Below are 26016 nucleotides of genomic sequence, written 5' to 3'. Positions count from 1 at the left end.
AACTCCCTGCCAGGAGGGGGCAGAGAGGGGGGATGAGTCTGGAGCCAAGGCCCCAGCGCCAGGCCCCGAGGGAATGGCCTCAAGCTGCCCAGGGCAGGGTCAGGCTGGCTCTGAGGAAGGATTTCTGTGCAGAAGGGGCTGTTGGGCGTTGGAATGGGCTGCCCAGGGCAGGGGGGAGTCCCCGGGATCCCTGGAGGGGTTGAAGAGTCGGGCTGAGCCAGCGCTGAGGGATCTGGGGGAGTTGGGAACGGTCAGGGGGAGGGTCATGGTTGGGCTGGAGGAGCTGCAGGGGCTTTTCCAACCCGGATGGTTCTGGGACTCTGTGATTCCGGCGCGCCCCAGGGGCCAGCTCAGGTATTTTATACATGCCAGTTGCGGCTCCTCGTTGCCGCTCTACATCTCTGAAGCTGCAGCCTGCAGCGGATGCTGTTACACCCTTTTTTCCAGATACTGAGTCTCTACAATTTACGAGAGCAGATGATGAGTTTCCGTGGCTCACGTGCGATGCTCTGTGTGTGTTTATCCCTTTCCTACACTCGGCGTTAGCACGCTCTTCCTAGCGAGCCCTTCTGGAGAGGTAGATCCCGAGAACAGCTCTGGTGAATCAGACACTGTGGATTTTTACCCTTCCTTTGGTGCCCAAAGCCCCATCTCACCGCTGCTTTTGTGCTGCTCTTGTTGCCTTTTCTTCTCATTTTATTATATTTTTCCCTCCAATCCCCTGCAGGCACTATTCCAGCTCCCCTGGGCTAGCAGGCAAGGCTCGGTGCCACCCTTTGGGTGGCAGAATTGGGGCTGGTGCTGGCTGGCGGGGCTGTGGGTCAGGGCCTGTCCCACGGAGCTGCGGGATGACGTTTTTTGGGCGGCTCTGGAGGGGAGTCGCACCGGCAGAGCACGACAGCGGTTTGTGAAATACCCAGCGCGGACGGTACCATTCCCCGGGGGAAGGTGGCCCCGGCCCAGCCGCCACCGGTGCCCGCAGCAGTGCCTTTCCGAGGTGCCTTCACCACGGCAGCTCCTCACCGCTGGCTTCCCCTCCTCATCCTCCCAAGGAGCAGCAGCTCAGCTCCTCGCTCTGCCAGCTGGGGCTGGCGCGGGTCCGCTCCCCTCCGCCACGGCCGCTTTACCTTGGATCGGCTGGTGGAAGCAGCTTGGATACACAATCAATCGCCCTCCGGGATTTCCAAACTCGCCTTTTAACCTGCTGAACCAGGGTCTGGCGCGGAACTCCTTACCGCCATGAAAACAATTATTGCAGCCTGTTCCCAAAATCTTAGCGGTAAGATATTTCCAAAGCCCCTTTTGAATGGTTTCTGATGCTCTGGCGATGCAAGTGGCTGGTCGGGCAATTAGCGTTTGTTGTCACCATTGTCTATTTGCTTTAGACTGCTTAGGGGGAAGGGAGGTGTTCGGAGCGACTTGAGGTTAGCAGCACCAGAAGAAAACATACAGTTGCTCAACAGAAACGACATTTCTGACAATGCGTTCGGTTATGTTGCTCCCGCAAGATGCTCCCGAGTGCTGCAAATTCCCCTTCATCTTCCCCTGCCGCCCCGGGCCGCGCAGTCTGAATTTTTTAGTTTTGAAGAGGCTCTTGTCACCGCAGACGGGGCCAGCGGCGGAGCCCCTGGGGTTTCTCCCTTTTCCGTCTGCGGTCTGGACGTTCGTGGAGTGCTTGGGTGGGGGGAGCTAGAAAAAGGAACTAAAAAAAGCAACTGTTCGGTAGGCACAAGTTTGCTAGGCAGAGCTCTGCGTCTTCCTGGGGTGGGTGGGTGGGGAATAATAACCCAAAAAACGGCGTTTTGGAAAGTTGAGAACATCAGGGCTGTGCTGGGTTTCTGGAGATGCCTCACTGGGTGTATGGGGATGGGCAGGAAGGATGGCTTAAAGCACAGCTTGGGGGAGAGGGAAAACAATTCAGTGCTGGTGATGGCTCCAGTGTTTAATTTATTTCAGTTGTCCCGTTCATAGTTTGGATTGAGCCGGGAAGAGTTGAACTTCCCCAAACCAGGGTTTGGTGGGTCTCCTCTGAGCCACCCGCGTGTCCCCAGCCTGGGGAGCTGTGGGGATGGGTCTGCTCCTGTCTCACCCAGCATCTCCCTGTCTGACTAGAGTGCTGATTTTGGGTTGTTTTCTCAAGAAAACAAGGCTCTTGTGACACAAGGGGTAGCTCACTGCAGTCAGCGGAGGCTGTGCCGGGGGGTCTCGGCTGTGGTTGGACCTTTGGCCGGGAGCACCTCGGGGGTTTTGGGGAGGAGGGATGGGGCCACGCGTGGAGTTTGGATCCTGGCGCCCGGCCCGGGGCTGTTAATGGTTCACCAAGGTCAGCTGGAGGCAACGGGGCGGCGGGGGGAGTGGAGCAACCACAGGCTGCTGGGCTGTCCCTCTTAGGAGCAAAGCTTGGCGGGAATGGCCAGTCTTGGCCACCCTGCCTCGGCCTGTGGCCACTGTCCTTGGCGCTTGCTGGGGTGGTGGATGCTGAGAGAGCCCCGAATTCTCTGTGATCCTGAACACAGCAGGGAGGGCGCAGGAAAGGTCCCGCCCTGTGGGGAGCTGGGCACAGTGTGGGATGTGCAGCTGCGCTCGGCTCCACTGGTGCACCCAGGCTCATCTTTGGAGTTTGGGCTTTGGGGTGCCCACCCCTACTCCCCCCGGGTAGGACTGGCCTCAAAACAGCCTCAGGTTGCCCAGGGCCACCTCCTGGAGTGGTCCAGAGCTCCCTAGGGATGAGTATCCCAACCTTCCCATCCTACCTCCCACCTCCTCCCCATACCCCGACCGTGGCAGCCACGGGTACCACCAGCCTCACCCCCCTGTCAGCTCGGGTGGGGCGGGGGCTGTTTTTTTGTGTAACCTGAGCTGGTTTGGGCTGGGGGGGCCGTGTCCCTCCTCGCAGGCAACCGCCCCAGCGTCCAGACGGCCTTGCGCACCCTGCTCGCAGCGCCCTGGCCCTCGCAGCGGGATCTCCGCTCCTGGCTCCAGCTCCTCTCCGTCCTGCAGTGGGTGCTCAGCTTCCTGCTGCTGGGTGAGTGCAGGGGGGGTGCAGGGTGCTGGGGGGGGGGGCCCGGCGGGGTGGCTGCCTTGCTGCTCACCCCCCACCCTCCCTGGCTCCCGCAGGAATTGTCAGCTTGCTGCTCCTCATCTACCTGGTGTTCACCAGCTTCTGGCCCATCTCCGCGCTCTACCTGGCCTGGATCATCTTCGACTGGGACACACCGGAAAAAGGTGGGGACAGGCAGAAACCCCCCCCATAAATTTCCTCCAACTTTACAGCAGGATGGGCTGTAGGGTCCCCCCCTTTTCTCTGGGTCCATCCCAGCACAGCAAAGGAGGAGCAGCACCACATCCTTCCTCTCCCCCATTATCCTCACAGCGGGAAGAGCGGTGTGATGGCTCTTGGAGGGGGGGGTGTGTCACTTCCCGCTGTCCCTCTCTGGTTTTCAGGTGGCAGGCGCCTGCCGTGCCTGCGGCGATGGCCCGTGTGGAAGCATTTTCGGGATTACTTCCCCGTGAAGGTACGGCACAGGCAGCCGGGGTGGGATGTTCGTGGCGGTGGGACGTGCTGCCGTGATGTCCCCTTTTGTCCCCGCAGCTGGTGAAGACGCATGACCTGTCCCCCAGCCACAACTACATCATCGGCTCCCACCCCCACGGCATCCTCTGCGTCGGTGCCTTCTGCAACTTCATCACCGGCTCGACGGGCTTCAGCGAGATGTTCCCAGGCATCCGGCCCTTCCTCACCACCCTGGCCGGCAACTTCCGCCTGCCCGTCTTCAGGGAGTACCTGATGAGTGGGGGTGAGTGTCTGTGGGCAGCGGGGCGGGCAGCTGCCTGCCACCCTGCCCTCATGGGCAGCACTGCCGGCACGAATGGCTGGCCCGGGGACGCACCTCCTGCCTGCCCTGCTCCTGCCTTTGCCTGCACTTGGGCAGACGTGGTGGGGGGCTCCCGGGGGGTCCCATCTGTGGGATACTGGGGACTGACAGCCTCAGTGCTTCCCAGGAGTGGGCAGGGACAGCGCTCTGCCTGCACCCTGCCCGAACTATCCCCTCCCCCCCTCCATTCCTCCATTGCTTGCGCCGTGCCAGCACCCTGCCCTCAGGGTCCCTTTCAGGGTCCCTCGCGGGGTGCCCGTCCCCCTCCCTGGGCACTGTCCGTGCAGGTGATCCCACAGCAGTGGGTGGGTGGGTCCCGCCGCAGGCCTGTGCCCGGTGACGCGCCGTGCCATCAGCTACCTGCTGTCCCAGAACGGCACCGGCAACGCGGTGGCCATCGTCATCGGCGGAGCGGCCGAGTCACTCTCCTGCCGTCCCGGCGTCACCACCCTCATCCTGAAGAACCGCAAGGGCTTCGTCCGCATGGCCCTGCAGCACGGGTGGGTCACAGGCACCGCCACCACCGCGGGGGGCTGAGGGTCCTGCACCCCATCACCAACACCCTGTGTCCCCTCCACAGGGCCTACCTTGTCCCCTCCTTCTCCTTCGGGGAGAACGACCTTTTCCGACAGGTTGTCTTTGAGGAGGGCAGCTGGATGAGGAGCATCCAGCAGCGCTTCCAGAAGATGATGGGCTTTGCTCCCTGCGTCTTCTATGGCCGGGGTCTCACCTCTGGCCAGTCCCGTGGTTTCCTGCCCTACGCCAGACCCATCACCACCGTGGGTGAGCACTGCCCACCGGGCAATTGGAGGAGTTTCAGTAAGGCCATATGCCGGGTTCTGCACTTCGGCTGCAACCATCCCCAGCAGGGCTGCAGGCCTGGGGAGGAGCGACTGGAGAGCTGCCGGTCAGAGAGGGACTGGGGGGGTTGAGAATGAGCCAGAGTGTGCCCAGGGGGCCAAGAAGGCCAACGGCATCCTGGCTTGTGTCAGCACTGGCGTGGCCAGCAGGGACAGGGGAGGGATCTGAGCCCTGGGCTCGGCACTAGGGAGGCCGCCCCTCGGTGAGTGGGTTCAGTTTTGGGCCCCTCACCCCAAAAAGGCCATTGAATGACTCGAGCGCGGCCAGAGAAGGGCAACGGAGCTGGGGCAGGGTCTGGAGCACAGGTCTGCTGGGGAGCGGCTGGGGGAACTGGGGGGGTTCAGTCTGGAGAAGAGGAGGCTGAGGGGAGACCTCCTGGCCCTCTGCAACTCCCTGCCAGGAGGGGGCAGAGAGGGGGGATGAGTCTCTGGAGCCAAGGCCCCAGCGCCAGGCCCCGAGGGAATGGCCTCAAGCTGCCCAGGGCAGGGTCAGGCTGGCTCTGAGGAAGGATTTCTGTGCAGAAGGGGCTGTTGGGCGTTGGAATGGGCTGCCCAGGGCAGGGGGGAGTCCCCGGGATCCCTGGAGGGGTTGAAGAGTCGGGCTGAGCCAGCGCTGAGGGATCTGGGGGAGTTGGGAACGGTCAGGGGGAGGGTCATGGTTGGGCTGGAGGAGCTGCAGGGGCTTTTCCAACCCGGATGGTTCTGGGATTCTGTGGGGTGGAAGGGACCCCCTGGAGGTGGAAGGTTGGAGGAGGAAGGACACCCAGCTATGAGTGGCGTTGGAAAGCAACACTTGCCTCGTATCCCTGCCATGCCCTCAGCCTGACCCTTGTGTCCCCTCCTGGCAGTGGGGGAGCCAGTGATGGTGCCCAAGATTGAGAACCCGAGCCGTGAGATGGTGGACATGTACCACGAGATGTACGTCCGCTCCCTGCTCAAGCTCTTCAACGAGAACAAGACCAAGTACGGGCTGTCGGAGTCGGACGAGCTGCACATCCTCTGAGTGCAGCCGGTGCCGGCGGCCAGATCCTGGCTCACAAGGGTTGTTGGCTCTTGCGGGTGGGGATTTCAGCCGCCCCGGCACAGGGGTCACGCGGGGGACCACTCCCCACTCCACCCCTCTGCTCCTCCACCCGAAAAACCTGCATGGGAGGTGGGAGGAGAGGAGGAAACGAGGGGAAGGGAGAGATGGGGAAAGGGTCCCCCTTGAAGGGTCTGAAGGCTGCAGGTGACACAGTTTTCCCCTGAGGATGTGGCGGGGGCTGGTGTGAGGCTGGGGGCCAGCGATGGGCACGGTCCCCCCAAGATAACCAGGACACCACGAGCTGAGGGAGGGGGTGTCATGGGAGGAGGGAAGGAGATGGGTTTTTTAGGGGTCTCTCCCAGGGGCCAGTGGGAGCAAGATGGGGAGACAACCCCCTTGGAGTGGAGGGGGGACACTCCTGGACTTGGGGACCTGGGGAAGTGGCCTCAGCTGGGGCCATGTTGTCCTGGGTGGGGGCAGGTGCTGCTCTGGCCCCAGATGAGCCTTTTCCACCACCTCTGTAGCCAATACAGATTTCCAACCCCCACGGCGCTGCCTGTGTGTGCTGGGGGCCGGGGAGGGGGGCAGGATCAGCACTGCTGGGGCTCTACCCCCATGCTCCCTGTGCAGGTGGACATGCCACCCGCCCATGTCCCCTCCCTGTCTGTCCCATCTCCTTGGCAGGGACCTTTGCACCACTCAGATGCAACCAAACAGCTCCTGGGTCCACTCGGGCCACGTCGGACATAACAGGAGTTGAGGGGCAGCAGCTGCTCTTACTGGGTTAACTGGGTTTGGGGAGGAGGGTGGTGGTCTCCTCCTCTCTCTGGGTTCCACTCCCTGGTGAGATGGGGACGTGGGGCTGGGACATGGCATCCCTCTGCCCCTCTCCCTCCCCCCCTGACCTGGGCAGCTCCTGGTGGGATGGGGCTGGTGCCACGACTGGGGGGTGACCCCCCCGATGACGCTATGGCTGTCCCTGGAAGGACTCATGGGAGTCTCCGTGGTGGGGCCCGTCCCTGCCTGGGGTTGGTGGGGGATTGTCGCCAGCGCCGATAGTCATCTCTTGCCCGCTCCTCTCTGCGCAGGCACTTGGACAAACAAAAAGGCTGGGTAAACATTTGGAAAGCAAACACCCGTAAAGGCAGATTCCCGAGGACTCTTCCATCACCGCGGGTGTCACCACGCCGGCTCCTCGCTCCGGTGTCGAGGCGCTGGGTGGCTTTTGCTCTCAAACGGTTTCTGGGGCGAGGGTGGGCGTCTCATCCCTCTTCCTTCTGCTACAGAGAGAAACAGGTCTGGGCGTAGAGAAAGGGGAAAGGGTTTTATTGGGGGGTTATGGGCAGCAAGTGCCCCACGCCACCCCCTTCCCCGCCTCTTCCAAGGCCAGGAGTGTGATGGGTACGTCTCCGAGAGCCTTCGCCAGGCACGCGGGGGGCCCCAGCGTTGGCTCCATCCCTGGGTTCGGTCTGGTGCCCGCATGTTGCTGTTGAGCAGAGTGGAAGGGCTGCGCGTGCCCAGAGAGGGACCAGCGTCCCTTCTCTCCAGGGACATGTCAGCCCTCACGTGTCCCCAGGAGTGCCCTGGGATGGGACATCAGCCTATCTCCTCAAAATGGCTTTCTCAGCATCTTCCCCGCTCCCATGGGTGCCTGGCAGTTGTCCTGCCCTGAGTGGCATCCACACTCTCCTCCCGCAGTATCCCAGGGCAGGGCTGGGACAAGCCCTGTGGCCACCGGCCCTCAGCCCTGCAGTTTCTGCCCCTGCAAAGGGGGGGGTCAAGTTTGGGGACCTGGGGGTGCCAAGGTGCCCACGTGGAGCCCAGAGGGGCTGCAACTCCTGGAGACCAGGGCTGAGGTTCCTGGAACCCCCTTTGTCCCCTCAGAACCTGCCTCTGCTCTGTGCTGTCCCTGTCCCTCGGGTGTCACTGGCAGCGTGGCTGCCACCCGTGACATCGTCCATGGAGGGGGATACCAGGGCCAGGTCGCACGTGGGCACGGGCCGGAGGCGGTGGGCTGGCCCCCGGCGCAGCCGCCCGCGGTACTTGTCCCCAACCATAAAGTACAAGATGGGGTCGAGGCAGCTGTTGATGCTGGCCAAGGGCCGAGTGATCTTGTAGGTGAAGTTGATGATGTTGAGGGTCAAGCAGTTGGCTTGGAAGTAGCGGGAGGTGTAGTAGATGGTCCGGGTGATGTGGAAGGGCACGAAGCAGATGGCAAAGACACTGAGCACGATGATGATCATCTTGATGGAGCGCTGCTTGTAGGAGGGCATTCGGGAGCTGGGGCTGGAGAAGCTGGACTTGCAGAGTCTCTTGGCCATCAGGCAGTAGCAGAGGACAATGACCAGGAAGGGGACCCCGAAGAGGAGAGCCATGACAGAGGAGCTGTAGTGCACGTAATGGTCGAACTCCTCAGGCTTGGTGGTGTCGTGGCACAGGGTGCTGTTACCCTTGGAGCTGGTGGTGACGAAGATAAGGTTGGGGATGAGGCAGATGGTGACGACGAGCCAGGCACCCACGCAAATGATGCGGGCGTGCTTGGTCTTCACCCACTTGAGGGAGCGGATGGGGTGGCAGATGCCCACGTAGCGGTGGATGCTGATACACGTCAGGAAGAGGATGCTGCTGTAGAGGTTTGCGTAGAAGAGGAAGCGCACGATCTTGCAGAGCCACGTCCCGAAGGGCCAGTTGTTGCGGTCGGCGTAATAGTAGACCAGGGTGGGGAGGGAGAGGACGTAGAGCGTGTCGGAGACGGCCAGGTTGATCATGTAGGTGGTGGTGGCGTTCCAGGGCCTCATCCTGGAGATGAACATCCACAGGGCCCAGGAGTTGAGGGCCAGGCCCACCACGAAGACGATGCTGTAGGAGACAGGCAGCAGAATGAACTTGAACTCCTCGTTGAAGACGCACTTTGTCTCTGCCGCCGCCGTGGTGTTTCCTCCTGGCCAGGGAGCCAGCGTCGGTGTCCACAGGGCAACTGGGAACGTCCTCACTGGAGTGGCCATGTTCTCCGAGCCAGATCTAGGGGAGCAGTTAATAAAAGCGCATTAGTCGTTGATCCCGACCATTGTCAGGCACAAAGCGTGGAAAGGAGCCAAAGATGCCAGATTTTCCCCCCCCTCCAGGAGCTCCGGCCACTTTGATGGTTCTCTGGTTTTTCTCAGCTCGCGCGTTCGGGCCTCGCGGGGAGCTGAGGGAGGCTTGACAAATCCTCCCCTTCGCAGCCCCCGCAATGACACCCATTAATCATCCCTTTGAGCAGCGCGCAGTGACACCAGCGCCGCGTGGAGCCGGGAAGCGTGCCTGAGACAGAGGGCCGCGCCGGCCCCGCCGGCCAGCAGCCCCATGGTGAGCCGAACAATGAGACCTTTATGAGCAACAGCAGCCCCCGGCCGGTGCCAGCGCAGCCTCTTGGAAGCCGGCTCAGCCTAATTGGCACCATCCTGACAATGCTGCTCATCCCAGAGGGCTCCTTGACAGAAGAAAGGCGGGAGGAGAAGAAAGGCTTGTCTAGGGGAATATTATGGCCCAGAGAAATCCTCAGGGGGCTGTTAAAGAAGCCTTTGGGAGAGAGCGTCCCTGGACGGTGAGGGGGCCTCCAGCTGCCGCGTATTCTCCGCAGGAGAGGGATGATCTAAGCCCTGCGGAGAGGAGCTGCACCAGAGCCAACTCCCGGCCCAAGACAGTGCAAGTTCACAAGGCAGGCAGGACATTTCCCTTCGCACAGCGCTGGGATCAAAGCCTGGGATCTGCAGCCTCCTGGTACATCGGGCCCCGGGGCTGAGGCGTGAGGGCAAGCTGTCAGAGTGTTGCGTTTGCCTCTCGGGATGTCTGAAGTTCAGAGCCCACTCCTCCAGAGGGAATCACAGAATCCCAGAACCATCCGGGTTGGAAAAGCCCTTGCAGCTCCTCCAGCCCAACCATGACCCTCCCCCTGACCGTTCCCAACTCCCCCAGATCCCTCAGCGCTGGCTCAGCCCGACTCTTCAACCCCTCCAGGGATCCCGGGGACTCCCCCCTGCCCTGGGCAGCCCATTCCAACGCCCAACAGCCCCTTCTGCACAGAAATCCTTCCTCAGAGCCAGCCTGACCCTGCCCTGGGCAGCTTGAGGCCATTCCCTCGGGGCCTTGGCTCCAGAGACTCATCCCCCCTCTCTGCCCCCTCCTGGCAGGGAGTTGCAGAGGGCCAGGAGGTCTCCCCTCAGCCTCCTCTTCTCCAGACTGAACCCCCCCAGTTCCCCCAGCCGCTCCCCAGCAGACCTGTGCTCCAGACCCTGCCCCAGCTCCGTTGCCCTTCTCTGGCCACGACCGAAGGCCATTCAGTGGCCTTTCTGTAGAAGGAGCTCCTGCCACCATCGGGGTGTCTAGCAAAGGACCAGTGAGGGCTGCCCATGCCCTGGCCGCTCCACACCATCTCCAGCCCTGGTGAAGCGGTTTCAGAGCAGCCACTTCTGCTGGCTGAGGATGGATGCTTGGATGAGTAACCTGGGAGTAGGAGCATCTGCCGTGCTGCCAGCAGACGAGGGTGTAGCCAAACCCATATCTGAGGGAGGGAACAGTGGAGTGGCTCCCGGCTCTGTTGGGGTGATGGGCACCAGGACGGAGGCTCAGGGAGATGATGTGTGTTAGCGGGATGCTGGTGGTACAAGGTGGAACGCTACATCCTCTCCTGCTCCTTCACCCCTGGGCTCCCTCATCATCCCCCCCTGTTTGTCCCCGTGCAGACTGACGGCTGCTCGGGGCAAGCGCTGGAACATCCCGTAGGGTGTATCCGTGGGGTCAGCTGAGCTGCAATCCAGCTTCTCCTGGCAAAGCCTCGCCCGGAGAGACATCCCTGAGTTTACAGAGATGATGATAAGTGCATCAGCAGGCAGATGGGCAGGCAGGTGGCCGCGGGACCGGCCCCTCCGTGCCACACGCACCTCCGTGCCCTCTGTTTGCGTTCTGGGCCGAGCCGCAGCTCTGGGCTCCCATTAAACACCCTGCAGCTTCCTCCCCGGCACGGGCAGCTGCCTGGCTTTATTACAGGGATGAGTTCAGAGAGCAACAGGCAGGTCCTGATCAAACATTAACAGCGGGAAGAATTTGCTCTGTTTTCCCAGAACTGGGAGGGAAAAACAGCTGGTAGGAAACCCTTGAGCCCCCAAGCGCTGGTGCTGGTCCCACAGGGTGCTGTGCTGGTCGCACTGGTCCCAGTCCAGCAGCTGCGTCTCCCCAAACCGCGATGCTGCTGAGGACAGGAGGCATCAGGAGGTTTGTTTTCCTCTTCTAATCTCTGAGTGCAAGAGAGCATGAAATTTTGAGCCCAACCAGAGCGGAGGTGCTGCAGGGTTCAGTGATCAAAGCCAATGCCCATGACATGGGGTCAGCAGACAGCTAAGATATGGAGAAGCCAGTAAATAAAATAATAATGATCTGGTGTGAGAAACGCATCAGGAAAAAGCCTGAGAAGCTGTGTGGTTGTTGGCTGCTTGGAGAAGAGCACAGGTGCGCAGATTCTGGCAGCTGATAAAGCCTGAGCACGGTCAGTGCTCAGCAGTGTGATTTAACCATTCCTAAGCAAGCTTCCTTTGGGGGTAACCACCGAAAAATATAAATAATTAAAAAAAAAAAATAATTTACATTTAGCAAGCTTTATCTCAACAGGTTTCCTACTTCCTCATCTTAGTCATGATCAAAATCTGTGGTTTAAATTACTGATTCAGATCAGTCCATCCCAAGGACACGTCACCGCCAGGCCCGTTCCTGCTCCTCGCTGACGTCCCCAGAGAAGCTCTCCCTGGCCACGGCCTCCCCAGCGTCGGCTTCACAAGGAGGGACCGACCCCAGCCGCGGTGAGGTCTGAGCCGAGCGTTCGGGCTCGCTGCGGGAGCACAGCAGGGAGTGCGTGGAGCTGGGGAGGTGATGCCCGCTCCTGCCCTGCCTGTTTTGTGGATGCATGAGGGCTGCGATGCTGGGCAATCTGTTGCCCGTGGCAAACACATCCCCCAGGATGGTGCCTGTGGGATGGCGTGTACCCTGGGAAGCAGCGAGGGGTCCTGTAGAACACCCCTACGGCCAGCCACAGCGGAAAGGGGCAGGGGCCGGCCGCGGGGCCGCATGTCAAGGGACACGTGCTGCCTTGACCCTTTGCTGCAGGAACAGGAGCTCAGCCCTGGCTCCCCGCCCCGCAGCCGTACCCAGCCTGAACCCGTCCTTTGTCCCTGTGGCCAGCACCAGTCCCGGAGGGAGCCAGTGGCCACCCCTAGCCCAGGGGGCTCCCAGCCCGGGGTGCATCAGCAGCTGGCCAAGGCTCCTGCCCTGGGGATTTACAGGGGGGTGTTGGAAAAGCACCGATGAAATGAATGAGTGGGGCAGCGCCAAAGGCAGACTCTGCCCTGGAGCCAAAGTCCTGCCGGCTGGCAGGTCGGGACGGGGCTGTCGGGGATCGGGGTGTAGCGGGCAGGAGCTTCACAGAGGGGACGTGCGAGTCGGGGAGTGAGCAGCCGCCGAGGGACACGGGGCTGGGTGAGCCTGGGGCTGGGTGAGCCTGGGACTGAGACTGGGTGAGCCTGGGACCGGCTGCTGCTGGAGCCCGGGAAAAACAGGGCTTTTCTTCTCGCCTAAGCTCTCGGAAATTGCAAAACAAGGGGAAATTATGCAAAACATCCTGCAGAAGGACCCTTGTCCCTAATCGCCACGTGGTTCGTGCAGCCAAAGCCCCGGCACAAGGGGAGCGTGACCTAATTTCTTTTCTGTCCTTCCCTTGGACTGCGAGAGCAGCCAAAGCACGATCTGCCTGCGCTGCCGGGGTGCCGGTGCCTCCTCCCTGGAGACACCAGCGGGGTCGGGTGCTTTCCTTGCTGCCCATCACATCCCCTGCTCCGAGGTGACCCCTTTTCTCAGCTGGGTGGGGGGGTGAGGGTTTTCTTTCACCCTTGGGTGGGTTGTCCCTGTCCCTCCGCCTCCCCAGGGAAGGGCAGGAGCCCGCAGCATCGGGCTAAGCCGCGGCAGCTTTGCCCTGTGAGGAGACAGCGAGGAGGGGGATGGAGAGGAAGGTGAAGGAGAGGAGGTGGCCACACTGCGAGGATGAAGGCCCTCGGTGATGGAGGAAGGCAGTGGTGTGTTAGGGAGGAGGATGCACAGAGGGATTTGGGGATGGTGGAGCATGGGGACAACTGGCTCACCCCCACCCCACATCCCTCCAGCCCTGGGGATCCCGCCTCCATCTCTTGAGGGGCCAAAGCTGGTCCCCACAGGGCCCCCCCAGAGCCACGGCGGGGCCATCCCAGCTCCTGCTCCCCACCAAGCACGGGCTGTCCCGGCTCACCTGCGGTCCTGGGCTGGGGTGGCTCTCAGGAGTGGGGGTCCCCCGGGGAGCGCCTGCACCCCGCAGGCTGGGGGGCCATGCCAGAGGGGCTGCGGGTTGCCCTTGGCCGTGCCGTGCCGCGTGTGCCCACTCCCGCTCTCCTGCTGCTGGGAGCAAAGTGCCCGGGAGAGGCAGGGCTGGAGGCGGGCGGAGGCGGGGGCAGGAGCCCACAGCCTCCCTGCCCGCATCCCTGCCCGCATCCCTGCCCGCCCCAGGGGCTGCCCGCAGGGCTGGGCCCCGCTGCGCTCCCCGTCCATCGCCCTCGCAGGCTTTGGGCCAGGTGCATTGCCCGCCGCAGCCCCCCAAACTTGGCATCTGTTGGCCTCACCTGTGGGGTCATGGCCCTTTTTCCGTGGGGGTCACGGACCCTTGGGGACCCATGGGGACCACCATGGTCCCTCCCTCATGGGGACCACGGCCCTTCAACCACACGGGCCAGAGCCCCTTGTCTGTGGGGACCCTGTCCCCCTGCCCATGGGGACCGTGGCCCCGCGCCCACCCCAGGGCAGCATCCCTGCCCCGCTGCAGCCACACGGGTCCCGGCAGTGCCCGCACCCCGGGGTGCTGCCCTGCTGGCACCCCAACCCTGCAGGGCAACCCTAGGGACAAAGGTGGCCACTGCCACCTTGAGGCCAGCCTGGGCATAGTGTCCCCAAAACCGGGGCTACTTTGGGTGTCGCAGCAGCCAGGGTCTTGCTGGGTCTGGGTGTCTCCGTGTTTTGGGGAGAGCATGTGGTCCCACCGCCCGCAGAGCTGGGTCTGGGGGTTTAACTCTTTGGTGAGCAGAGGGTGGGTACTGGGCAAACACATCAGCATTGCCAAGAACGGGGTATGCCGGGGGCGAACGGGTGCACCCAAAGATGTGGGGGACTGTGGCCAAGAAGAGGCCAGCTCGGGGAGAGCAGAGGCACAAGAGGCTGGGGGGCTGGTGTGAGGCAGCCCGGGGGAGCTTGGCCACGGAGAGAGAACTGGCCACTGGGCAAGGGCAGGTCTGAGGGTTGCGGTTTGCAGGGTCCCCAGTTAAACGGTGGAAGTGGGGGGCAATGGTCGTGGAGCAGCCGGGGCAGAGGGAGCCAGTGCTGTCCCCACCCGGCTGGGCTCGGCTCGCTCCCTCCTCGCCCCTGCGCAGAACCAGGCGTCACGCACACACCCCCCCCAGCATCCCTGAGACTTTATTCTGGGTGGGGAGAGCAAGAGGCGACTCGCAGCCTCCGGAGCGGCTGCCGTAGGAGAATTCCTCTGGGAATGCCATCCCCCCTGGGCTGGGCCTGGGAGGAGGGAGCCGAGGCCGAAGGCATGGGGGTTGCGCAGGGCCGGGCTGCCCGCCGATGCCCCCCGTGCCCTCGCAGGCTGCAGTTGGCAGCTGAGCCTCAAGGTCCGAAGCACCCCACGGTCCCCACTTGCCAGGTGGGCTCAGCACCTCCCCCGTCCCCCAGCCCTCCTTGGTGGCACCGGCCTTCCATCGCTCTGGGGAGGGAGGACGGGGACAGGCGGCGAGACCCGGGGAGTGTCGGTCCCGATGGCCACAGGAGCTTCCTCAGAGTCCAACAGAGTCTCTCGCTGGGGCGCAGGGGAGCGTGGCCAACAGCTCCAGGCCTGGGTGCTTCCTCGGGAGTTCTCTGCCTGCCCCGGGAGCTCCCTGGAGGAGACCCCAGACGGGTGCTGGAGCAGGGAGAGGCGCTCTAGGCGCTGGGGCCGAGGTCGGGTCTCCGTGGCAGGCTCACCGCCGTGCCCTCGCCGAGCTTGCTGTGGACAAGCTGAGGGTGGGTTGTGCTGCGCACCCCGGCATCCACCAGGTCCCGCTCCGTGACATCTCTGAGCACGGGGTGAGGGGGAGCAAGCGCTGGGGAACCCTCCGAGAGGGAGCAGGGAGCCCACAGAGTCCCGGGGCAGCCGTGGAGATGTGGGGATTTCATCTGCCCCTGCCCTGCCGCATCCCCCTCCCCAAGGCTCACGTCTCCTCCCCCCCGGCGTGGGGGGCTCTGCCGGGGACCCCGGGGCCACAGGAGCTGGCCTGCAGGGTGCCCCCCTTTCCGAGCTCCAGGGCCTGGGGGTACCTGACGATCTCCAGGTGGTCCCAGCCACGCTCCTTCAGCCCTTCCTCATCCTGCTTCAAGCCGAGGTGGCCCAGGCACCCGCCGACGCTGTGGGACTGCTCGCCCCTGTCGCAGGGCCACTGGGGAGAGAAGGAGGACACGTGCCAGCAGCTGGCACCAGGACCATGAAGTCCCCACCTTCCTGTCCTCACCCAGCATGAACGGGGCACGCTGCTGCTCCTCTACCTTCCACCATATCCCGCTGCCCACACCACAGGCACTGCCATGGGGATGGGACCTCACGTCCGCTGGTGGCCCCGTGGCCACAACCAGGTCCCCTCTGGTCCCTGAGATCCCCTTGTCTGAGCTCCAGAGCCCCGTGGGGACCACAGCGGTACCTCTCCAGGGTGGCCACGCTGGCAAGCATCCGGCGTGCACCTCGGCACCTCCCGGCAGGGCCGCGGCGGCGGCTCCAGGGTGCTGTGGGTCTTCTGACTGTCCCCCCAAAGCTCGGGGGACACCCGGTCCAGCTGGCTCAGGCAGGTGGCCATGTGCAGCGCTGTCAGCGAGCAGTCGCCCAGCCCCGGCATGTCCCTCGCCAGGATGGCCGATTTGGGTCTCTTCTGCCGGCCCACACCAGAGGGGCTGAGCGGGCACCCATGGGATGGGCCCCCTGGCACACAGCGGGGCCACCCACCCCACTGATCTTCCTCAGAGGGCAAAGGCACCCGTGCCCTGAGGGGGCTCCGGTGCCACTGCCCCCCGGCTGGGCTCTCCATCTGCTTGTCGTAGGCTCCTCCAGTGCCGGGGGCTGGCACCCACGTGTTGGGGACCCCCTCGAAGATGAAGTAGGCTGGGTTGGTGTAGCCAGCCGCCGGCTCGGGGAGGCTGCGGGGCCGGCTCCTGCAAAGCACAACAGGAGAGGGCTCAGCATCACCCCACGGCCGGGGCTCGTGGCGGGGCTGAGCCCACCTGGGGTACCTGAGGCGCTGCAGGGGTGGCTTGGGGCACGTCGGGGCATCTGCCGCCAGCTCGGCATCCTCCTCCTCCTCCTCGAAGCTGATCCACTCTGCAAAAGCATCAAAGTCTGGCGTCTACCCCCACAGCAGCGCAGGGCCGGGGGTCCAGGAGGGCAGCAAAGGCATGGCCCGTGCCGAGGTGGCCCTGAGCCCCCATGGCCAAGGCGTTGCGAGGGGGCTGGTGCCTTTACCGTAGAGTCTCTCGCGGGTGCTGCGCCTGTCCTTGGGCACCCGGACCTTCATCCAGCCCCGCATGGAGCCCGTCTCCTCGCCACGGTGGAAGAGGAAGGTCTCGAACTGCTGGGCCATGCTGCCGATCATCGACCTCATGGCGATGCAGCACTCGCCTGCAGGCACAGCGTTACCCCAACCTGGGCAGCTTGGGGGGCGGGTGATCCCCCCTGTGTGCCACAGCACCCCAGAGCGGGGTGGGTGCTAGGGTCCCTTCTACAAGGGCTACGCTTGGTGCCCCCCCAGCCCATCGCCCCACACGCACCGTAGGACTCGCAGCTCTCCACACCCTTGATGCTGAGGAGCAGGTGCTGGTCCCCCAAGTACTCCAGGTCGGGCAGGATGGGGTTCAGCTGCACACAGAGAGAGAGGAGGGGGCTCAGGGGGGGCTGCCACAAAGTTAGGTGGCCCTGGAGTGGCTCTGTCGTAGGGAGGGGACGGTGACAGCCCCCGGCACCCTGTGGGGTTCAGGGTATGGAGCAGAGGGAAGAGGAGGGAGGAGGATGCTCAAGGGTTGGGGTCGGGGGGGGGTGCCAGCACCTGCCCCCCACCCGGGTGCATACCACAGGCAGATGCTTTGCAGACCAGCCCAACCGGAGGAAGCCGGGGATGTCGCAGCTCTGGGACGTGTTCTCCCCACTCCGCTGGGCCTCTGCCGGGGGAAAGCGGGGGGCACAGCTCCAGGCAGGGCCGGCTCACCCCCACGGCGCACCCCCGGCACCCCGACACCCCCCGACCACCTCACCCTCCAGGCAGTAGGAATGAAACTCGATGTAGCACTTGCTGCGGCTGGCGGTTTTCACGATCACCTCGATGCTCTCCCACTCGATGCAGGCCAGGGGCTCGGGGCCGGAGCTGGGAGCTGCAGGCAGGTACCGGCGGGTCAGCGTGCACCGGCCGAGCGCCCACAGCCAGGGCTGGCCCCAAACCGGGCACGGGGGGCGATGGCCTCCAGTCCCTTACCCTTCTTGGGCACAAACTGCGATGTCACTCCCACCTCGAAGGTGGCAAAGACGGGTGAGTGGTCGCTGGTCACAATGTCGTCGGTGCAGCCTGGATGGTGGGAAGGGGCAGGTGGGCGATAGTCCCTGAGCTCTGGGGGCTTGGGGGTCCCCGAGCCACCCCGCACTCCCACCAACTCACCGTAGGAGTTACAGACCACGTGGGTCTCCGGGTGTGACTTCCAGAGGATGCGGTCGCACCATGAAGGGACGTTGATCCTCATCTAAAAATGGGGAAAGCCACTGGCTTCAGTGCCCCCTTGGATGTGGCTCCCCGCCAGCTCAGAAAAGCAACCCAGCACCCCAAAAAGTGAGCTCCCTCCTGCCTGAACCCACTCTGGGGAGTGAACAGGCTGGTGAAGGTGTGGGGGCTGAGCATCACAGAATCCCAGAACCATCCGGGTTGGAAAAGCCCCTGCAGCTCCTCCAGCCCAACCATGACCCTCCCCCTGACCGTTCCCAACTCCCCCAGATCCCTCAGCGCTGGCTCAGCCCGACTCTTCAACCCCTCCAGGGATCCCGGGGACTCCCCCCTGCCCTGGGCAGCCCATTCCAACACCTAAAATCATCACGCAGCCGCTGCCTGGCACCGTCCAAGCCTGTCATCCCCATCCCCCAGTGATGTCCCCCAGCTCAGCAGGAGGCTCCGGGAACTCACCCCCGTGGGCTTGAACTTTTGCCACATGTAGCTGTCCCGGGAGCCCCGCTCGTACCGGTACGTAGGTGGGAAGGAGATATCACCCTCGCCTGGGAACCAGGACACCGAGGTGACATAGGGACCAGCCTCCCTGCCTGTCCCCAGGGCTGGGGAGAGCCCCCATGGGGTGTCATGGTCCCCATCCGGGGCTCCCACTGATGGCTGGCACCCTCAGCCACCTCCAGCTGTCCCCGTGCTTGCATGCTCTCGGGACACAGAGCCCAAGGACCTGCCCTGGGTGGGGGTTCATGGTGCATGTCAAGATCCCCCTGGATTTTTGGTCCCTGGCACAGGGCTGTGCCAGGACAGAGCACCACAGCATGCTGGGGGTGGCACCAGGAGAGGTCTGCAGGGACCCCGGGTGCCGTTATCTGGGCGGGGAGCAGCACCCTTGCCCCCGCACTCACTGAATCGCAGGAACACCTTGTTCTTCTCCCTCTCCAAGTTGAGCTGGTCGACAGCCAGGAGGGCTTCAAACTCCTTCTTGGTTATATGGGCAAGGATGTCCTGAGCCGGGAGCGGGGAGGCACGGTGAGCCCCGGCTCCTCTCGCCCCCCGCGGCTCACCGGCGCTGCCTCCAGCGTGCCACTCTCCCCCCAGCCTGCGTGCCCGCGGGCTCCCACCTGCACGTCCATGTCCAGGCGGTAGTTGAGGTCCCCAAACCAGAAGAGGTGGGTGAAGCGCAGGGTGAGGTCGAAGGCCCCGAGCCGCTTGTCACCCAGGACCAGGGAACGCAGGATGTCACTGTAGTTCTGGTTACGCCTGAGGAGGGGACAGCAGCACCCCCTGAGCCACCCCCGGGACACCTCCTCATCCTGCCCCTGCTGGGTGGGGACAGGGACAGCCCCACAGCCACCCAGGGCTCCTCAGGACACCCGCCTGCCCCGAGGCAGCCCCGTCCCCCCATCACCTGTGGGTCTTCTCGCTGCCCGAGGCCAGGTGGCAGTTGACGAAGCCGAAGGAGGTCCCGTTGAAGAGGAAGGAGACACCCACAGCTCCCTTGTTCCCTGCAGGGATGTGCTGGGCACTGAGCTCTTGGGGGGGAGCCTGGATGGCCCCCAGGCTGCCCCCTCACTCCCCCCTGCCCCATCCCCATCCCTACCCAGCGTGTTGGCGATCCCAGTTTTCACGCTGGAGGTGTGGACGTGGCTGATGCGCCGCTCGTGCTCGGGCTTCACCAGCACCACGATCTTGATGCTCCAGAGGCACTGCAGGGCGACCTGTGCAGGGAGGAGGGCAGGCGGGGTGACCCTGCCTGCTCCCCCCACACCACCCCACGGGGAGGGAGAAGCAGCAAGGTCAGACAACCCATCCCTGAAAGGTGGCTCCTGGGGGGGTCCATGGGCCAGAGGAGGTTCCCTGGGCTGCATTTGGGGTGGGCGAGGACCCTGGGTTTGGGGGTAAGAGCCCTGGGGCGATGGGTGCTTGTCACCCTGAGGTGTCTTTAGCCTGTTCAGCCCTGGGTGCCTCCCCAGGCACAGCTGGGGGGGTCCAGGCTGCACCCCGCCGTTACCACTCGGTAGTCGATGGCCATCAGGGTCTTGAGGGACGCGCGGAGGAACTCGACCCACTCGCGGTCGCCCAGGGAGTTCTCCTGGGTGCCAATAACGTAGATGTCGTGGGGGATGCAGGCGGTGGTCTCGTCCTGGGTGCGCCCCAAGCCCCTTGAGGTCAGCCAGGAGGCGAGGGAGCGGGGCGGTGGGGTGCTGCCTGTGGGTGGGGGACGGTGGGTCACCAGCGGGGACCAGGGTCCTCAAGCTCCTCCCCAACCCCAGAGCCTGCTCATCTCCAGGAGCACTGGGGATGGGAAGCATCTCCAGCCTCCTCCTCCCACCCAGCTTGGACCTCAGGTTTCCTGAGGCAGCTCAGAATCACAGAATCCCAGAATCATGGAGGTTGGAAAAGTCCTTCAGTGGCCTTTTTGGGGTGAGGGGCCCAAAACTGAACCCAGGAATCGAGGGGCGGCCTCCCCAGTGCCGAGCCCAGGGCTCAGATCCCTTCCCTGTCCCTGCTGGCCACGCCAGTGCTGACACAAGCCAGGATGCCGTTGCCCTCCTTGGCCCCCTGGGCACACTCTGGCTCATTCTCAACCCCCCCAGTCCCTCTCTGACCGGCAGCTCTCCAGCCGCTCCTCCCCACGCCTGTAGCCCTGCTGCTCCCTGCAGCCTTCACCTCCTAAAAACCCCCCCGGGCTCACACCGAGCCACAGCAGCCTCCCAGGACAACGTGACCTTTGTCTTGAGCCCTTACCCATGTTCCACGTCCCAACGTACACCGAGATGAGGTCAGGCTCGTCCAGGTTGGAGTGCTGGATCTTCATCAGCTGCAGCAGCTGGCAAAAAGCCTCTCGCTTCTGCGGGATGATAGGGGTGTCTTAGCGTCCTGAAGGGGAGCCGGAGCACCCCAGGGGGTGCCGGCAGCGGATCAGGGGGCCAGGACCCCCAGGCATAGGCGCTGGCTTGCAGGGTTGTGCTGCATCGTTGTGTTCCCCCAGGACACCCCGTGAGCGCGGTTGGTGCCGCTTACCCGCGCGCTGGGGAAGATGAAGTCCCTGCTCAGGCTCCGCTGCGGCTCCCGGTCGTACACCAGCCTCACCTTGCTCTGCACGCTCTGGTATTTGATCAGCTGCAGGACTGAACACTGGGCGTGAGGGGGGGCAGCGGTGGCCCCCCATCTCCTGCCATGGGGCGTGTGGGATGGGGGGTGGGAGTGTGCATGTCTCTGCAGCCCGTCACCCTGGCGTCAGGCCTGCGACGGGGAATCCCACGGCCCCGCAGCGCCCCATCGGCGGTGGTGCGGTGCGGGGGTGTCAGCAGCCCCTTACTTTTGTCCTGCGGGATCGTCTCCTCCGGGGACCCGCTGCCCCTCTTGGTGATGGCCACCGTGCCCAACTCCACGTCCACCCTCAGGGCCACCCGCTGCGACTTGCCCACCTTCACCTGCGGACGGGGACGCGGTTCCCGGGTCAGGCCCCACACTTGCAGCGACGCCGGGACCCCCGTTGGGACCCCCACCCTCACCTCGAAGCTCTGCACGGCCAGGGGCTTGGCGGCTGGCAGGGGGGCTGCTGCCACGCTGGGCAGCGCCAGGTTGTGCCTCGACACCGTCTCCTGCAGCGACTTCAGCACCTGCCGGAGAGATGGGCACCGGTCTGGGGGTACTGGGCTAACTGGGAACTCTGGGCACCCTGCGCCAGCCCAGCCTGCTCCGAGGGGGCTGTGCCAGCGCCGGCAGCTTGCTTTGCCAGAGGGTTTATTTTAGGTGAGGGGTTTGCTGGGGCAGAGTGAGGTTCCTCAGCACGGGGCACTGGCCCTGTGTGGTGGCCCGGTGGCCTTGTGTCCCCCTGCACCCAGCCTGGCATGGCAGGGATGGGGGACAGGCACCTTCTTCTCTAGCGAAGAGAGGAGATGGTTGACAGTAGATATCTTGTTGAGGAGCAACTCAAGGTCCGGATCACTGCTCAGGAGACCCTGAGGGGAAGGAGGGACATTTTTGGGTGGCACTGGACCGGTGGATTCCTCTCCACGGGTCCAAGCTGCACCCCGAGACGTGGTGGGGGGGTCCTTGGGGTCTGGCTGTGGGAGCAGCTTCCCCCGCCACTGTGTCCTGGGCTGGGTGCAGGATCAAGTCCCCCCTGCCACCTGCAGGGACCCCAACACACACAGCACCCAGTGACCACTGGCATCCAGCAGCCCCACGGGGCGCGCAACACCTTTGGGTGCCATCAAGTACCGAAACCACCCCACTGCCTCCCCTGCAGCCCAGCTGCACCCAGCCATGCGCGATGAGGCACCTGGAGGTGGCTGGGGACCGCAGTGGACCCGGGGTGGGGGCTCACCTGCTCCCTGGCCGGGCTACGAGGGGACACGGGGGGGTCAAACACCCTGGCCAGCGTCTCCAGCCCCGCCAGCGTGAAGTCGATCTCACTGCAAGGAGGAGAGGAGCGGGTGAGAGGCAGCGCAGGCATCTCCATGGCTTTGGTGGTGACGCTCAGCCCCCACGAAGGGGACGGGGACGCAGGTGGGTGTCCCCGGGGGGGTGTCGCTGCGGGGCCACTCGCCTGTGCAGCGCCCGGCAGGCGGTGACGAGCGCGGTGCTGAGGTGCCGCAGCTGCGGGTGCCCGTGGCGCAGCGCCTCCAGGTCCAGCTGCAGGTGGTGGTTCAGGTACTCGGCCATGAAGCCCATGAAGTCACTGGCCGGGCTGTAAGGGTGGGGTGAGCATCTTTGGAAAGATTCCCCTCCCTCACTTTAAGCCGTGCCCATCCCATCCCCTCCATCGGGCAGGGGCACGTTACCTGCTGTGCACCTGCTCCTGCAGCCTCTGGTGCAGCTGCTGCGGGATGTGGGTGCGGGCGGCGATGGGAGCGCTGAGCCACGGGCCCCCTCCGGCCCCCCCGGCTGACACCGCGCTCGCCGCCTGCCCACCGCCTCGGCCGTCCTCCCCATCTGTGGGCAGAGGGCAGCCAGCTCAGCGGGACCCCCCTTCCCTGCTCAGAGCGGCCCCCGCCGCCCCCTCCCCGGCTCACCCGAGTCCTCGTCGGCCGCCTGCCCTGCCCGGTGCACGGGGTAGAGCAGGGGTGTCACCAGCCCGTTGTTGGGGTGCTGGTAGGCGCCGATCAGGTCGGGGAGGGTGCGGAAGCACTTGGCCTGGATTCCTTGGATGGTCTGGGGAAGCAGAGGAGGGGAAAAGTCATCACAACCCCCCCACTCTGCCACAGCTCTGTGTGCCAGGGCGCGGAGCAGCCTGATGCATCGAGTGGGTCTGGCCCCCAAGATGTGCCAGCGGGACCCCGCGGGGAGCTCACCCTGGCCCCTTGCTGGGCAGCAGAGCAATGGGGGGGAGCGTGGGGACATCCACCTCGTGCAGCGGATGGGGATGCTCCCCAGGGACCCCGGGGATGCAATTTTAGGGGCCTAGAAAGGGTGGCTGGGGGATGAAGAGAAACCCTGAGGTGACAGCAGAGGGGAAGTGAGGCTGAGCTGGCAGCCAGGACAGACGTCGTGGGGACAGATGTCACGGGGATCAGGCTTGCGTGGCCAGGGTGGGGCAGGGGACAGCGGGCAGGAAGGGGACAAGGGTTTTGCTGTGCCACCACCCCGGGGGGGGGCTGGCAGGGAAGCAGCCGAAGGGGGATGGCTGCAAAGCGCTCGCATCCTGCCGTGCTGGGTGTTGCGGGCAGCTCGTGCAAAAAGCAAACCACACGCTCGGTCGCGTGCCGGGAGGCCGATGCCACCTCACCCGGTGCTGCGTGGGGGCTGGGGGGGGGAGATGAGCACCCCGACTCCTTTGCACCTGCATCCTGCTTGCACCCCAGCTCGCAGCCAGTGGCACCCAGTGATATTACCCAGCACAGGGAGGGCACCCCGGCAGCACCCAGCCTCTGGGCACCCACCTGGACCGAGAGCAGCCCCTCGTCATCGGGGAGGATGCGGTAGGTGTGGACGTGCCGCTGGAACCTGGGAGAGAGCAGACGAGGGTCCCCCCATCACACCCCCCCACGACACCACGGGCGTGTGGCACCGTTGGGGGGTGCCAGCACCCAGCCCTGATGCAAACGCCCCATCACCTCTGCAGAGAGAGGAACTGAGCTCCCGCTGCTGGAGATAAAAGTACCACCCTCAGTTCTGGGTCTGTTTGCAAGGGAGGGGGCGCAGCCTTCTCCTGCCTGCAGTGGCCACGGCCACGGCCACAGCACGCCGGGGCTCAGCCACATCTCGCTGGGGCACCGACGGCCCCGTGGCTCCGCGTGGCATCTTCGGCCCACGGCTGTGACAGCACGGTCACACCCGCTCTGAGGCCGCTGCGCATCCCAGCCCGTGCCACCGTCCTGCGTGGCATCGCCCCGACCTCCGATCGGTGCCGGGACGCAGGCAGAGCCGGGGTCGCTGCCGGCTGAACGCCCCAGCGTGCCCCGCGACCCCCCCGCGCCCCTCGGCACCATGTGTTTGCAATTTGTGCGGCGCAGCGGGCCAGGCCGGGCGTAGGAAAGGGGGTGGCATCCTGCCAAAGCCGCCGAGGCGCCGCCCCGCGCTCCCCGCTGCAGACGTGTCGCTCGGCTGCAGGAAGGGTGCAGGCAGCAGGAAAGGGGTGCAGGCAGCAAGGAAGGGTGCAGGCAGCCCCAGGGGCTCGCAGGGGGGTTGTCAGCCTGGTTCCAGGCGGGGGGATGGCGAGGGGTCCCGCAGGCGGTGGGGGGAGGCAGCCCCCCAAGTCCCAGCAGCTGAGGCGTTCACAGCGGGCATCGCGGTCCGGATGCGGCCGCGTTGGGGGTTGGAGGGAGAGGGGATGTTTGTTTTTGCAGAGGGAGGGTGATGCGAGTCGGCCTCTCCCGCTCCCACGCACAGGGCCGGCGGGCGGCCCAAAAGGCTTTGGCGTGCCCTGGATTTTGGGTTGTCCCTTCAGCGACGCCGGTGTTGCGCAGGGCTGCTGGCCCAGGCTGCCGCCTGCTCCCAGGGACGTGGGGCTTTCCCCTGGACTAACTTGGGGATCACCCCAAAAAACCCCCCATGCCAGAGAGTTGGCACCCACCAGCACCCCCACAGAGGGTTTTTTTTCAGACAGTTTTTGCTGTGGTTGGAGCCCGGCGTGGGGAGAGGGACGGAGGGACCCCGGCAAGGGACAGGAGGGAGAAGCCGCAAGCAGAAGCCAGGCAGGTGACTCACAGGAGGCAGAGGGCATATGCCCCCGAGACCGACTCGCTGTCCCGCACCAAGAAGCAGCCGTCCCGCCCGGCCTTGGCCAGCAGCTCCTCCGCCACCACCCGGCTGATGTCGCGGTGGTACCAGCTTGCTGCCGCCATCCTCCGAAGCGGCGGGACACTGTCTGCGCTGTGTCCCTGTCCCAGGCCTGCATCCGGGCTCAGCAGTGGCTGCTGGCCATCCGCTGGCCCACGGGGTGGGCCAGGAAAAGCAAAAGTGGGGGTGTTGTTGGGGGGGGGATCAGTCTCCCTCGATACCCGAGCGAGTTGCTGGCTGGAGGTCACAGCGGGTGATGGGCAGCCACCGAGGTGATGCTCATGGGGACAGGGTGCCCCGTGGCCAGGCAGCGTGGCAGGAGCAGGACGGGGGGGGCGGCTGGTGGAGGCCGGGGGTCCGGCTGCTCCTCATCCCAGGAGGCTCCAGCCTGCAGCGTGCACAGGGACAGAGAGTGGCAGCTCAGTGAGGGGATCCTTTTCCCCGGGAGGGATCACCCCGTGCTGCCGCCCCAGCCCCGGGGCCACCATCCTGCCCCGGTGCAGAGTGAGTCCAGGCCGTGCTGGGGTCCCGGTGTCCCGCGGGGGCCCAAACCTGGCCCGATACACTCACCGTCCCTCGCAGACACGGTGCAGGGCTCCTGTGGCTCTGGCAGGGTGCTGCTGGCAACGAGCCGAGCTTTCGGGGTGCAGCCAGGCGGGAGCGGAGCCGCGATGCTGCCCTGGTCGCTCTGGGCTTCCTCCCGCGGGGCACGCCGGTGCCCCTGCCCGGCGGTCTGCCAGCACCCACCCCGCTGGCCCCACTCTCTGGACTCAGTGGCCAGGCCCACCCGCTCGGTAGCCCGTACCGCTCGCTCGCTCGGCACCGCGGCGGCCGCCCGCGCTCTTCCTCCTTCTCTGCGCTCCGCTCTCCCCGCGCCGGGACAGCCTCCTCGCTCCTCCTCCCGCTCCGGCCCCGCTATGGGGGGAAGCCTGTGGCCACGCGAGGCCGAGCATGGCAGGGTGCAGGCAGCAGCAGTCCTGGAGCTGGGGTTCGGCCTCCGCCCCGCTCCCCACTGCTCATCTGCCCCGAGGGCGAGGGGCGATGGAGGGGGGAGAGCCCCATCCCTCGGGCAGGACCCCGGGGGAAGGGATGGCCGACGGCGTGGGACAGCAGCAAGCCCCTGAAAATGTGTTTGGGGTGGTGGGCAGGCAGGCAGCGACCCCCCTGCCTGCTCCTGGGGACCCTGCTGCCCG

At 64.9% G+C, this 26016-nt stretch overlaps 3 protein-coding genes across 4 annotated transcripts; 1 reads left to right on the top strand and 2 right to left on the bottom strand.

Annotated features, from left to right (window-relative positions):
- The first annotated feature begins 1120 nt into the window (after positions 1-1120).
- LOC141964470 (diacylglycerol O-acyltransferase 2-like) lies at positions 1121-8676 on the top strand. 2 transcript variants are annotated; one of them, XM_074914905.1, is made up of 9 exons: positions 1121-1279; positions 2897-3025; positions 3118-3225; positions 3445-3515; positions 3593-3797; positions 4201-4375; positions 4456-4658; positions 5584-5698; positions 8550-8676. In XM_074914905.1, the coding sequence occupies exons 1-9, from the start codon at positions 1240-1242 to the stop codon at positions 8566-8568; spliced, it is 1065 nt and encodes a 354-aa protein (XP_074771006.1). In that variant the 5' UTR covers positions 1121-1239; the 3' UTR covers positions 8569-8676. The 2 variants fall into 2 exon arrangements, with proteins under 2 accessions (XP_074771006.1, XP_074771005.1); XM_074914904.1 differs by lacking the exon at positions 8550-8676 and having other exon boundaries at positions 5584-6264.
- On the bottom strand, positions 7445-13176 carry P2RY4 (pyrimidinergic receptor P2Y4). Its single transcript, XM_074914903.1, has 2 exons — positions 13069-13176; positions 7445-8780 (listed from the first exon to the last, which is right to left on the bottom strand). Exon 2 carries the CDS (start codon positions 8762-8764, stop codon positions 7640-7642), a length of 1125 nt encoding a protein of 374 aa, XP_074771004.1. The 5' UTR covers positions 8765-8780; positions 13069-13176; the 3' UTR covers positions 7445-7639.
- Positions 13177-14298: 1122 nt separating this feature from the next.
- On the bottom strand, positions 14299-25666 carry LOC141964450 (phosphatidylinositol 3,4,5-trisphosphate 5-phosphatase 2-like). The gene is made up of 28 exons (XM_074914844.1): positions 25394-25666; positions 24752-25211; positions 23485-23548; positions 22618-22756; positions 22387-22537; positions 22152-22292; positions 21930-22017; positions 21475-21561; positions 21112-21219; positions 20916-21030; positions 20618-20724; positions 20342-20444; positions 19605-19801; positions 19194-19311; positions 19002-19098; positions 18715-18853; positions 18499-18598; positions 18053-18141; positions 17537-17618; positions 17357-17446; positions 17139-17255; positions 16957-17045; positions 16659-16746; positions 16354-16509; positions 16116-16212; positions 15542-16046; positions 15165-15283; positions 14299-14922 (listed from the first exon to the last, which is right to left on the bottom strand). Exons 2-28 carry the CDS (start codon positions 24886-24888, stop codon positions 14790-14792), a joined length of 3456 nt encoding a protein of 1151 aa, XP_074770945.1. The 5' UTR covers positions 24889-25211; positions 25394-25666; the 3' UTR covers positions 14299-14789.
- Positions 25667-26016: the final 350 nt, after the last annotated feature.

This window comes from Athene noctua, chromosome 11 (assembly GCF_965140245.1).
Source record: "Athene noctua chromosome 11, bAthNoc1.hap1.1, whole genome shotgun sequence".
Taxonomy (NCBI): Eukaryota; Metazoa; Chordata; class Aves; order Strigiformes; family Strigidae; genus Athene; species Athene noctua.
Note: the sequence above shows the minus strand (reverse complement) of the source record. Positions and strands in the feature narration are given on the sequence as shown.

Bases quoted from the DNA above. Each gene is read 5' to 3' on its own strand.
- LOC141964450 (XM_074914844.1), bottom strand. From the start codon at position 24,888: ATGGCGGCAGCAAGCTGGTACCACCGCGACATCAGCCGGGTGGTGGCG. The intron at 21,031-21,111 runs GTGAGGGTGGGG...CCCCGTCCGCAG, and splicing joins TGGCCGTGCAGAGCTTCGAG to GTGAAGGTGGGCAAGTCGCA. The intron at 16,213-16,353 runs GTAAAGGCACCA...ATGCTTTTGCAG, and splicing joins CACCCGCGAGAGACTCTACG to AGTGGATCAGCTTCGAGGAG.
- P2RY4 (XM_074914903.1), bottom strand. From the start codon at position 8,764: ATGGCCACTCCAGTGAGGACGTTCCCAGTTGCCCTGTGGACACCGACG.
- LOC141964470 (XM_074914904.1), top strand. From the start codon at position 1,240: ATGAAAACAATTATTGCAGCCTGTTCCCAAAATCTTAGCG. The intron at 3,026-3,117 runs GTGAGTGCAGGG...TGGCTCCCGCAG, and splicing joins GCTCAGCTTCCTGCTGCTGG to GAATTGTCAGCTTGCTGCTC. The intron at 4,376-4,455 runs GTGGGTCACAGG...TCCCCTCCACAG, and splicing joins CGCATGGCCCTGCAGCACGG to GGCCTACCTTGTCCCCTCCT.